This window comes from Ailuropoda melanoleuca, chromosome 6 (genome assembly GCF_002007445.2).
Source record: "Ailuropoda melanoleuca isolate Jingjing chromosome 6, ASM200744v2, whole genome shotgun sequence".
Taxonomy (NCBI): domain Eukaryota; kingdom Metazoa; phylum Chordata; class Mammalia; order Carnivora; family Ursidae; genus Ailuropoda; species Ailuropoda melanoleuca.
Genome location: NC_048223.1, coordinates 53,304,894 through 53,317,508, shown reverse-complemented (window position 1 = coordinate 53,317,508; position 12,615 = coordinate 53,304,894). Strand labels below are relative to the sequence as shown.

Genomic DNA, 12,615 nt, shown 5'->3' with positions numbered 1-12,615 from the left:
TAAGTTTTTGCTACAAATTCTGTGTCCCAGGAGTACCCACTAAGATGGCATGGAAGATTATTTCTCCACATTTAAGTGTCTGTGAGGTTGTTTTCCCAAATGTACCACCTTTCTTGCATCATCACAGAAACAGAGGACTACTGAAAACTATGGTTTGAGCTTCTACACTTTACTACATCTGCTTTGCAGAACCAAACTGTCTGCAAGGGAGCTCAGCTATCTCGCGGACGGCACTGTTGTTCATGTAAGTCTTATGTTTCCCGCCTCAGAGGATGTGCTCCGTTCATGAAAAGCGCACTGCCAGTCCCTGTGAGCGTCAGAAATGCTTTTGTTTTCTACCCACCTGCTGATACATACGCTCCTTTACCCTTTCATCAACTTTGCTGCATTTACACTTGTACTGATTTGGGATTTCAGATATCCACTAGTGTTGTATAGTGAAAATTGTGTTGCTCATTTTCCTTACTGCTTCTGGATGATTTGCAGGCAGAGACAAAAAATGCTGACTTTATATACCTTCCTCAAGAAGTTCATTTTGTCTTTGAAAACTGTCTTAACTTGGCTACAGGACACCACGTTCTCTGTTTCCCCCTTATCCCCAAACTGCTGCTTCTCATTTTCATGACTTCTGAACGTTAGTGTTCCAGGGGACAGCCTTCAGACCTCTCAAATCTGTTCATTCTTACCTCTAGGGACAGGTGGTTACCTGATCCCTTAGCTTCAAACTAAATTTAAAAACTTTAAATCCTACCATAAGTTGATAATTTCCAAATAACTATCTCCAACCTGGGGTCTTCCCTAAATTACCTCTGCTCATACAGTGAAATGCTTATTCCCATATGAACCTGTATATTTTATAATTACCTGAAATTTGGTATGTGCAATCTAAACCCCTAATAACCCCTCCAAAACTGTTTCTCTCCAGTATCCCCCATCTTGGGAACTGCTACCCATTCATCCAACTGCCCTGGATGAAATTCTTGGAGTTGTTCTTGACTGCTTGCTTTCTCTCACCTTCCTTACCAACTCAAAGCAACTCTTAGAGGTCCCATCTTCAAAACATATCCAGAAGCCAATCACTTTTAATCTTCTTCACCACTTCCAACCAAGGGTAAGCGATCATCACCTTTTCATAGATTGAAAAACTGTCCTAATGGTCTTTCATCCCTCTGCCCCTATAGTATTTTCTCTGCCCAGCAACCAGAGAGAAAATTTAAAAGATAAATAAGCATATGTCACTTATACTAGGTAAAATTATACCAATGGTACCTCACTTCACTCAGAATAAAATCAAAGTCTTTACCACGGCCCGATGGCCCTACGTAATTTGAGCTCCATGACCTCTACAACGCCAGCTCTTACCACTCTCTGCTCACTCCTTTCCCCCAATCCACAGCGATACTTGTGGGTCCTCCAAAACACCAAGTACATTCCTGCCGTCGTGGACTCACACTTAGTGTCACCTCTGCCATCAAGACTCGCCATGATGTTCACCCTCATTTCACTCAAGGTGATATCATCAAAATGCCTTCCTGAACTTCCTCTTCTCAAGTATTACATTTCATTATTTTCAATTTATAACTTCCTTGCTATTTTATTGACATATTATACATAAAGTATGTGTATGTACGTACTGTTGTTTATTTCTTATCTTTCCCTATCAGAAATGTAAGGTCCATGAGGTCAGGAACAAATTTAGTTTGCTGATGTGTTCAGCACCTAAAACTTAAGTGAGGCACAGCAGGTACTCAGTATTTGGTAAATATGAAAATGAACATATAAGCAAACACTTGAGAATAAAAACAATTCATACCATGTCACCTGGTGTCCACCTGTTTAACACATACTAACTCACCTGGGTAGCTCTGACCTGGGGACTCTTCCTCTAGTATCCATGGCTGCTCTCCTTGTTCCAACTTCAAGATCACTTCTGGTTTAGGGATGCAACACCCTGTAATTGGGAAATGACATAGGAATTAGGCTAGGCTCACGGGCTTCAGGGCCCTTGAAGAAGACAGAAAATGAAGCTTCCGGGGCCAATTACAGTGTTTCATTGAAGAAGAAAACATTCTTTATAGTGTTTCAACAATCCTGCTTAATACTTGAATCTCAAGCCTAAATATCATTAAACTCAAAGCATCTACAGGTGTCAAACCAAGAAAAGAAGTGCATACTAGCAGTCTACAAGGAAAACAATCCCTACCCAGTGAGACAAGGTGGCTATAGTTCTCCAGCATCACATCCCTGTACAGGGACCTCTGCGCAGGGTCCAGGTGCTGCCACTCCTCCTGGGTGAAGCCCACAGTCACATCCTCAAATGACAAGGATCCCTGAAACAGCACATTTGTGTTCAAATGTAAGTAATCACAATTGGGAGGCATGGAAAAGCCGTCAGAAAATTGTTATGGAATTCACTATTCACAGTTAGAAAATATGTCTGGCACGTCTCCTTTTTTTACTTGGTTGGAGAAGGAGAAAGCATGATGGACATTCCTCACCACTGTGGTAAGTTACTGGTGTTCCGTTATGTGCCTAAATGCCATAAAGAACTCTTTACAAATGTGAAAACCAATAAAACTGTATCACTGTTCTCAAGGGGCATGTAATCTGCCAAACAGACACAAACATTAAGCATCCAACTACCACATAGCACACCGTGCTACTACAGTAAAAAGATGTGCAAAGTAGAGGGAGGTTACAGAGGGAAGAAAAGTTCTATTCCTGCTATTAGGGTGGGTTTCACTGGTAATAGAGTATCATTCATGAGCCTGGGGCAATGGCATAACCATGTACACATCTAAAACGTAGTTAAAGGAGTAAGTGAACACAGAGGAAAGTACTGTTGGGCTATGTTCACGTAACGAGATAGAGCAGTCTTCGGGGAATATGTTACTGAGTAACTCTGGACATAACTCCTGTAGGACAGGGGTGTCCAAAACTTTTGGTTACTCTTCCATCTAGGAAACCTTTTTATATAAATAGTTACCTTATAATGCCAATCTATATATTACATTGCTTTATTATTATTTTTTCTAAGTCACTTTTATTTTTTTCGACTGAATAAATTTGGCACGTAACATTGTGTAACTCTGATACGCTCGCATATTATAATGATTGCCAATGTAGCTATATTTATCACATTACATAACTGTAGTACAATATTACTATCTACATTCATTTTACTGTGTATTAAATTTCTTCATTCTTCTTTTTATGGATTAAAATAAACCCTGGGAGACCCCCCCCAATATTTTCTTCCCATAACTGAACAGAGTGTCTTGTACAGTTCCTAGGTTATACGCCACCCACTAAGAGATGACCACTGTGGAAAATATTGCAAGCAGAAACAGAGACATGTCATTCCCAGGTTATCAAAACAAACAGCTAATCAATACTCGTGCCACAAACTAAAAACTGGGTAATAGGAAAAAGAATAAACTATTATCCAGAAAAGTATAAAGTATTACTGTGAAAAAACAAAGAATACCTAAATAAATGAAGGAATACAATACATTCATGGTTTGGACAATTCAGTATTATAAAAAATCTCATTTCTCCACAAATTGGCCTATGAATTCAAGACAATCAGAATTAAAATCTTAGCAGATATTTTTGTGGAAACTGCTACGTTGATTCTCAAAATTAGATAGAAACTCAGATGGGCAAGAATAATGAAACCCATCTTGGAGAACAGAGTGGATAACTTCCTGCTAATTGTGGTATAAAGAATCTAAAAGATGACCTCCAGTGGATCTAACACCCTAATATAAACTCCTCTTAAGTGGAAGACACTTATGTCCCTGTGATTATGTTACATTCTATGGCAAAACAGATTTTGCAAGTACAATTAAGATCCCTTAATCAGTTGATTTTGGTCTATAAGGGAGATTGACTTGGGTGGGCCTGACCTAATCATGTGAGTCTTTCAAAGAAGGTAAAAATATCAGAGACACTCTTCTATTGACCTCAAAGAAGAAGCAAGCTACTGTGAGTTCTACAGCTGTGCAGAAATAAATTCTGCCACATATGTACAGAAGGGAACCCAACCAAACCTCAGACAAGGATTCCCAGATGACACCCTGACTGCAGCGTTATGCCTAAGAGAACCTAGCTAACCTATTTCTAGACACCTGATCCACAAAAACTGTGAGATAATAAATGTGTGTTGTTCTTACCTGTAAAATCTGAGGTAACTTATTATGAAGTAGAAAACTGATGTATTAATGGATGTAGATTTATTCTGAAGTTACAGTAATTTAAGAGTGCGCTATCAGTAAAAGAATAAACTGAAAGATCAATGGAACTAAATTTATAGTCTAGAAACTGACCCACAAACATGGACGCCTGGCTTATAAAAAAGTGTTTACAGTAGTGCAGTGAGAAAAGGACATGAAAAAAACAAATTTGATTTCAAACTCACATAATATGTGAAGATCAATTCTAGATGGATTATAGGTTAAAATGTGATCAGTAAAACTTCCAGAAGATAACACAAAAAACTATCTTTACAATCTGTGAAGAAAATTTTAAGCAAGACACCAAAAGCACTAATCATAAAGGAAAAGACTGAAATAAACTGGATGACATTAAAAATAAGAACTTCAATCAAAAGGAAACCATTAGTTTAAAAAAAAGCAAGTCAGAAAGCAAAAAATGTTGGCAACATACTGAAATGATAAAGGGATTATATCCAAAACATATAAAAAAGCTTCTAAAATCAATATGAACACCACAATCCAATGGAAAAGTGGAAAAAGGACCTAACGATGACTTCACAAGAGAAAAGATCTATGGCCAATAAACACAGGAAAAGGTGCTCAACTTAAACAGTCAACCACTGGATGAAAGGTCATTGGGAATGAAAATGTTCACATAGTCTCCAAGTTTCACCCAACAGATTATTAGCTTACAAAAGGAGAAAAGAAAGTCTACTTCTCAAGTGGAGATATTTGGTGGTATTATCAATAATGGTACAGTCAGACCATACAAGCAGTACACAATAAATGAGCCTAATAAAAATAGATATTCTGAATCTAATCATGAGGAAAAACAGATCACTCAACACAGACATGGCAGCATTCTACAGTCATGCTTCTCAACACGGCTGCACACTGACAGGTGTCACCCCCAGAGTCTCTTACTTAACTGGTATGGAGTGTAGTCTCGGTACAGGAATATTCAAAGAGTTCCAGATGATTCTAAAGCGTAGTTAAGTTCAAGAACAACTACTCAAGAAGACATGTGACCAGGGCTAAAAAAAAAAAAAAGTCCATAATATGAAAAAATACAAGGGCACGATCTTTGATTGGATGCTAAACCCAACAAAGTTTAAAGGACACTTTGGGTACAAACAGGGGTATATCACAGATAAAGAAAATATGTGGGGAAAATGCCTGTACTTTTTAATTTTGTAAAATGTAAAAGTTGAAGTAAAAATACTTAGGCATGAAGTTGTAATAAGAAAATGAACAAAACTGGGCACCTGGGTGGCTCAGTTGGCTGGGCGTCTGCCTTTTGCTTGGGTCATGATCTCAGGGTCCTGGGATCGAGTCCCACATCGGGCTCTCCACTCAGCGGGGAGTCTGTTCCCACTTCTGGGAACCAGCCACAAGAAAGAGGCCAAAGAAAGAGGAGGTGTAGGGACAAGGCTATATCACTATTTATATTTACAAAAGACTGGAAACAACCCAAATATTGATTAGCAAGGAATTGGTTGAATGTGTTATGGTATACTCACACCATGGAGTGATAGGAACTGGAAAAAGAACTGAGGAATATCTCTAATGTAGGGCTACAGGGTGAACTCTATAATATATTATTAAGTGACAAAACAAAGTTTAAGTGAGAAAATCAAGTAAAATGTGGGACACACAAAGATCTACATATGGGCCTGCTTATATTAAAAATAATGAGACTCACTATACTGCACATCTAAAATATAAAATTGTATGATAATTAACTGGAATTAAAATAAAAACTTAAGGGACCTGGGTGGCTCAGTCGTTAAGCGTCTGCCTTCGGTGCAGGGCGTGAGACCAGGGTCCTGGGATCGAGCCCCATATCCGGCTGCCTGCTCCGCTGGGAGCCTGCTTCTTCCTCTCCCACGCCCCCTGCTTGTGTTCCCTCTCTCGCTGGCTGTGTCTTTCTCTGTCAAATAAATAAAATCTTTAAAAAATATAAAAAAATAAATACTTAAAAAAAATGGCCACCCACACTGGGTAAGGGAAGGAATAGGATAGAGGGGGCAGAGACAGAAGCCAGACTGATCTCTGAATATGCTTTGCTTTATATTCATAGTCCATCTTCAGAAAAATGTTAATATTTTTTATATTTATATGAAAGTAATTATCAAAATGAAAACAAAACCCTAAAAACAAGGAGCACATGAAACAAATGAATCGAATTGTGTCTGAATTTGATGGTACACCTCAGAGAGGAAATATATGCTAAATTCAAGACACAGGAATGTGACTATGTATCACAATGGGAATAACCCCAAGAATAAAAGAACTGCAAAAAACAACACAACAATGAAAAAACAAAACAAAAAGCCTGAATAAAAACAAAAACCATGAAAAACAGATTCACAAATCTGACTACATCAAAATGTAAAACTTTCCTATGACCAATGATATCATAAAGTGGAAAGAGAAGACAAACCCTGGAGAACATATTTACTGATGAATAAAACAAAGATTACTATACAAAACTCATAAAGGATATTTATAAATTAGTAAGAAATACACAACAAAATTTACAGAAAAATATGTAAAAATATACAAAATATATAAATCAACAAAAGGCCCAATCTTACCCATAATCAGAGAAATACAAATCAGAACAATGAGGTTTTCATCGTCCACGAGACTGGCCATAATTTTGAAATAACAGTATCAACTGTCAACAAGGAGGCAAAGAAAGCTGTTCCTATCATGCAACAGCTGGTGTGAGTTGTATGGTCACTCAGACCAACTTGGCAGTACCAAGTGACATTGGAAGTCCTTAGTCTTTAGGACCCAACAATTTTAATCGTGTGTACACTACGGAATGCTTGAAATGCTCGCTCTTATATGGCAGAGAAAATATAAAACAGTCACTGAAGAATTATACATAATAATGGTAAGCAAAATGACATAAGAAGAAATGGACAACTAAAATGTATGCTGTCATAACAATATTAAAAGGAATCAAATATTAACCAATTTGCATAGATCCTAGATGCAACATTAAATTTTAAACACAGGGGCGCCTTGGTGCCTTGGTCAGTTAAGTGTCTGGCTCTTGATTTTGGCTCGGGTCATGATTTCAGCTCAGGTCATGATTTTGGGGTCGTGAGATCAAGCCCCATGTCAGGCTCTGTGCTTGGCATGGAGTCTGCTTGAGATTCTCTCTCCCTGTACCTGTCCCTCCCACTTGTGTACACTCTCTCTCTCTAAAGCAAATGAATAAATCTTTAAAAAAAAAAAAAAGCCAAAATAATCTTGACAAATTTGTCAAGAATTTGTTCAGGAGAACAAATTGGAGAACTCACATGTCCTGACTTCAAACTCGCTACAAAGCTAAAGTATCGAAACAGGATGGAACTGGCATGATAATATACATATAGAGCAAATGAACAGAAGTGAGAGTCCAGAAATAAACCCATACATCTATAGTCAACTGATCCTCAACAAGGGTGCCAAGATCATTCAGTGGGAGAAAAAAACTGTCTCTTCAGCAAATGGTACTAGAACTAGATATCCACATGCAAATGAATGAAAATGGACCCCTTCCTCGTATCATATATACAAATTAACTGAAAATAGATCAAAGATCTAAATGTAAGAGCTAGAAACTACAACATCTTAGAAGAAAACAGGAATGAATCTTCATGATCTTAAATTGACAGTGGATTCTCAGATACGACATCAAAAGCAAATGCAACAAGGGAAAGGAGGAGATAAGCCAGACTTTACCAAATTAAAACCTTTTATGAATCAAAGGATATACTTTCAAGAAAATGAAAAGACACAACTCACAGAATGGGAACAAATATTTGGAAATCATATGTCTGATAAAAGTCTAGTACCAAAATACTTTTACAAGAAATCCAATTTAAAAATAGGCCAAGGATTTGAATGGGCATGTCTGCAAAGCAGATATACAAATACCCAACAAGCACATGAAGAGGTACTCATTAGTCATTAGGGAAAAGCAAATCAAAACCACGATGAGATACTACTTCAGGCCCACTAGGATGGCTGTCATAAAAAGACACGCATTGTCAACAACGAGGAGAAGCGAACTCTCATACACTGTTGGTGGAAATATAAAATTGTGCAGGCATTGTGAAAAACAGTTTGGCCGTTCCTCAGTAAGTTAAAACTACAACTAGTGTATGACTAGTTGACTATGACAGCATTTTCACTTCTCAGTAAATACACAGCAGAACCAAAGACATGTATTCAAGCAAAATTTGCACATGAATGTCCAGAGCAGCACTATTCAGAATAGTGGTAAGGCAGCAACAAGCCAAATGTCCATTAACTAATAAGTGGGTAAATAGAATGTGGTCTATTTATACAGTGGAATATTCTTCAGCAATAAAAAGGAATGAAGTCTTGGTAAAAAGGTACAGACATTCAACTACAAAATGAAGGTCTGAGGATCTAATGTATAATATGGTGACTATAGTCGATATCACTGTATGATAAAATTAAAATTTGCTGAGAGCAGAACTTAAATGTTCTCACCAAAAAATAACAACAAACAACAAAGAAATATGTGAGGTGATGGATGTGTTAGATTAGACGGGAGGAATCCTCTCACAATGTATACAAATATCAAAATCATCACGATGTTCACTACATATCTTAGTTTTGTCAAATACACCTTAATAAAGCCGGAAAAGAAAAAGAACAAAGTCTGTAACATGCTCCAATACAGACGAACTTTTAAAACATTATACTAAGTGAAGGAAGACACACACACAAAAATACATATATGCACAATTATATTCATATAAAAGATCCAGAAGAGGCAAGTCCATACTGACAGGAAGTAGATTAGTAGTTGCCAGGGTCTGTGAATTTTGGAGTTATTTTAAGGACATGCAGTTTATTCTGTAGAAGTTCTAGGTTTTATCAATGGAAAACAAAAACAAACCACGACCATGGGAAAGCTGTCTATATGGGCTCCAGTAATACATTCTCCTAAAAAACATCATTAACTCGTTTCTGCTTGGTACTCTGTCTTTTGCTTCCACTGAAGGATAATTACAGGCATTTAGTTCATGGTTTGCCACCAGAAGGTTGTTCATCATTTATATAAACAGACACGAAGGGTTTTTATTCAGCTTTCAATGCCAAAGTCTTTAAGTCCAAAAGGAATCTGGATGCTCTATGTGTGTGTTTTATTTTTGGGGATGGGGGGTGGTGGGCAAGTCATGGCTAAAAGGTCAGAAATATTTGCAAGTTCAGCTTGATAACCATCTAACTTCGTATGATCTGTGTGTGTGTGTATCCCTTGCCAACGCTGCCCTATTGATCTGCTAATCCAATGCTACTCGTCTACAGACCTCAACATCACCTGCAACCTTGCTCAAAACGAAAATTCTCAGGCCCTAGTCTATGGTTGAACAAACTTCCCACTTTCAATATGATGCACACCAAAGTCTGAGAACCACTGTGTCATGCTGTTTCCCTCAGGTTCATTTTATCTATTTCTACTTTTCCATTTTAAATATAGGAGTCATTAACCTACTAAGATCCATTATAAAACAAAGCAGAAAATGACTTCAACACCAACTCACATAGGACTTCTTCATATTTTGCTGGTCTCTCTTGGAAAAATGTTGAAATCTCTGAAGGCAGAGCTGGGATAGAAAAAGAGGAATGAAGTCATTAGAGGTACAGACTGCCTTGCAGTTCCTGGACTTGCCTTCTTAAAAAGCTGGAAACATCACCACGGTGAAATGCCTCTCTCTGGGAGAATATCCTCTTCACCTTGCAGAAGGGGCCGGAGAAGACATGTGATAAAGCAACCACACATCTGTGTGCAACTGTGATTTGGCCATGCAGACCTTGGGTGTGCAATTTTTCACTGGGTGAATGGAACTGTTATCTAGGACATTTTTAAACTGTGTCTGTACCCCTTTGTTCTGTTTCAAAGAAATTTTAAAAATGAGAAAATTGGTTAATAAGCAAATTACAATACACTAAATGAAGGAACACTAGAACTTCAGCAAAGGTCGTACAACAAAAGTTGTTACATGTATATTTCCTTGCCTACTCCTCAAGTTAGAGAACACAACCAAAGCTATGGAAAAAAGGATGGAGGCACTTTCAGGTAAAGGTACTTTTTAATTGTTTTTCTAAAGCAAGTGCAATTTCTCACATGGCTGTGTTTCAAGGAATGTGTTTTACCAGTGATGATGTGGGCAGCACCAACTGGGGTGGGGAAACTCAACATCTCCTCTGGGCTCTGGCCCAACACAAACCCAGAAAAACTCACTTAGACGCTCAGCACCAATTTCTCCTCAACTTGCAAGAAGAAAAACAAACTCTTCCTGTACTGCTGTCCTATAGAGAACTCGTCAGCACAACTTTAAATGCCAGATTCATTGTGTGAGAATAGCTCAGAATCTGGGAGGAGTGAGAGAAAAATGGAGTGGGGGTTGAACTGGGATTGGTGAGACAAAATTGACTCACATCTAGTTTTAAGGCCCTTTCCCACATATCCCTGGAACACCTCCAGTGAAGTTCTAGTTCCTGTGTCACCTGACGGTCCTTCACTCCTTTTAGCCCAGCTGCCCTGGTCCAGGCTTCCCTCCATCAGGCAGGCTGGGAAAGCTTCTGAATGTGGTAACATTCTCAAATCTTACTCATTCTGAACAGGCTGTGAAAACCTAGGATCTGCTCCTCTCTGGGAACTACACTGTGCTCAAAACTCATTCAGGAGGTGCCGGGGGGTTCAGTCAGTTAAGCGACTGACTCAGCTCAGCTCAGGTCATGAGCTCAAGCTCCACACTGAGCCTACTTTAAAACAACAACAACAAAAACTCAAACAGTGGGATGGTTCTCTCCACCAAACGTTATGCACTTAGAGATTCCTTCTTCTTACTTCACAAGAGGTGCTCTTAGGTATTAGAGAAATGCGCCTGACGGGTAAATTCATTTTAACTGGAATTGTCACCCAGGCTCATAGTTCAAATGTATTTGTTATTCCTTCAATAAACTCAAATCAAAGCTGCTGAGAACTGTTACAAAACTCAGTTTGAGAGAGACTACGCTGTCTCTATCAAAGGCTCTGAAGACATCTAGAAATCCCCGAAACAGAACTACTACATGTAAGATTCATCGTTCAAATCATTTCTTCAAAGATTATTTCTGCTAAGTGCTGTGTAGGATGCAATGGTGGCTTTTATAACCAAGACAGCAAGCTGCAAAGATCATGACATTTGGGAAATAACTAAAATTGTCTCCTAGTGGGGCGCCTGGCTGGCTCAGTAGGTTAAGTAGCTGCCTTCGGCTCAGGTCATGATCTCAAGGGATCAAGCCCTGCTCAGTTGAACCCCTCATTGGGCTCCCTGCTCACCGGGGAGCCTGCTTCTCCCTCTCCCCGCCCCGCTCATTCTCTCTCTCTTTCCCTCTCTCAAATAAATAAACCTGTTCAGCCCTGCACGAATCAAAGCACCCGCTGAACTCCGAACCTTCCACGACCGAGCGCACCCACCGCGCATGCCCAACGCGCTCTCCTCCCGCGGCCGCACAAACCACGCCCGGGGATCCACGCGGAGTCTGTATCCTCCCCGGGGTACCCAGTCCCCGCCTCCCTACCTCCTTCTAATAGAGACTCTCCCGTCCCGTGGTCCTCCACCCGGCCAACGCCTCCTCGTACCCAGTCTCTCGGGTAGAACAGCCGACAGTCCCGCCGGGGTCCGCGGACCTCTTCCCTACTGCCGGGCACCGTCGCCCCCACCCGCTTCCTGGAGCCACGCAGGGACCCTCTTGGATCTCCCCAACCCTCTGGCCTCGCCCACCCTCCCACTCGGGCCGCACCAGTTCCCAGAGCAGCATGCAGCCCTCCAGAATCCTGGAGGTTCCGGACCGTCTCCCACAGCAGGCCGGAACATCTAGAAGAGCCTGCGAGGTACTGCACATGCGCAGAAGGAGCCGCAGAAGACCAGCTCCCATGACCACGTCCGGCAGGTTCACAGACTTCCGGACTTCAGTTCCCATAAGCCTGCTCGCCCAGGACTTGGGAGAATTTCGGAAACGTTGTTTCTTTAGCTATTCAGAGATTCTGGCTTGGGGTTGTCGCTTCTGTATGCAGCTCTGAATTTTTTCAGTACGTCAAAGAAATCGTTTCACAACCAGTGTGCCTTTTGAACGCCAAGCGACCACAGGAGGCAAAAATGTAAATCAATGTGCGTTACGAATAGAAGTAGAAAGGGTACCCTAAATACTAGAAAGCTAAACGAATTAGATACTAGGAAATGCTAGCAGTAAAATAATAATACAGTTTCAAAGTAAACAATGGATAAAATAATAGAATTTCAGCAGTGAAGAAGGTAAGCAACTGGGACCTTCAAATATAAAAATAAATCCAGACTTCGGTAAGGAGAAACATTTCAAA

General features: G+C 39.8%; 1 protein-coding gene across 6 annotated transcripts in view; it reads right to left on the bottom strand.

Moving 5' to 3' along the window:
- Positions 1-12,233, bottom strand: part of LOC100476283 (zinc finger protein 33B-like) — a 28,380-nt gene extending 16,147 nt beyond the window's left edge. Inside the window, exons 1-4 of one of the 6 annotated variants that reach the window (XM_011218637.3) lie at positions 12,039-12,233; positions 9,791-9,853; positions 2,204-2,330; positions 1,856-1,951 (exon numbers count right to left, since the gene is read on the bottom strand). In XM_011218637.3, coding sequence (XP_011216939.3) covers positions 1,856-1,951; positions 2,204-2,330; positions 9,791-9,853; positions 12,039-12,218 — 466 coding nt within the window. In that variant the 5' untranslated portion in view covers positions 12,219-12,233. The other 5 variants (XM_034662416.1, XM_034662415.1, XM_034662417.1 and 2 more) reach the window with 5 other exon arrangements.
- Positions 12,234-12,615: the final 382 nt, after the last annotated feature.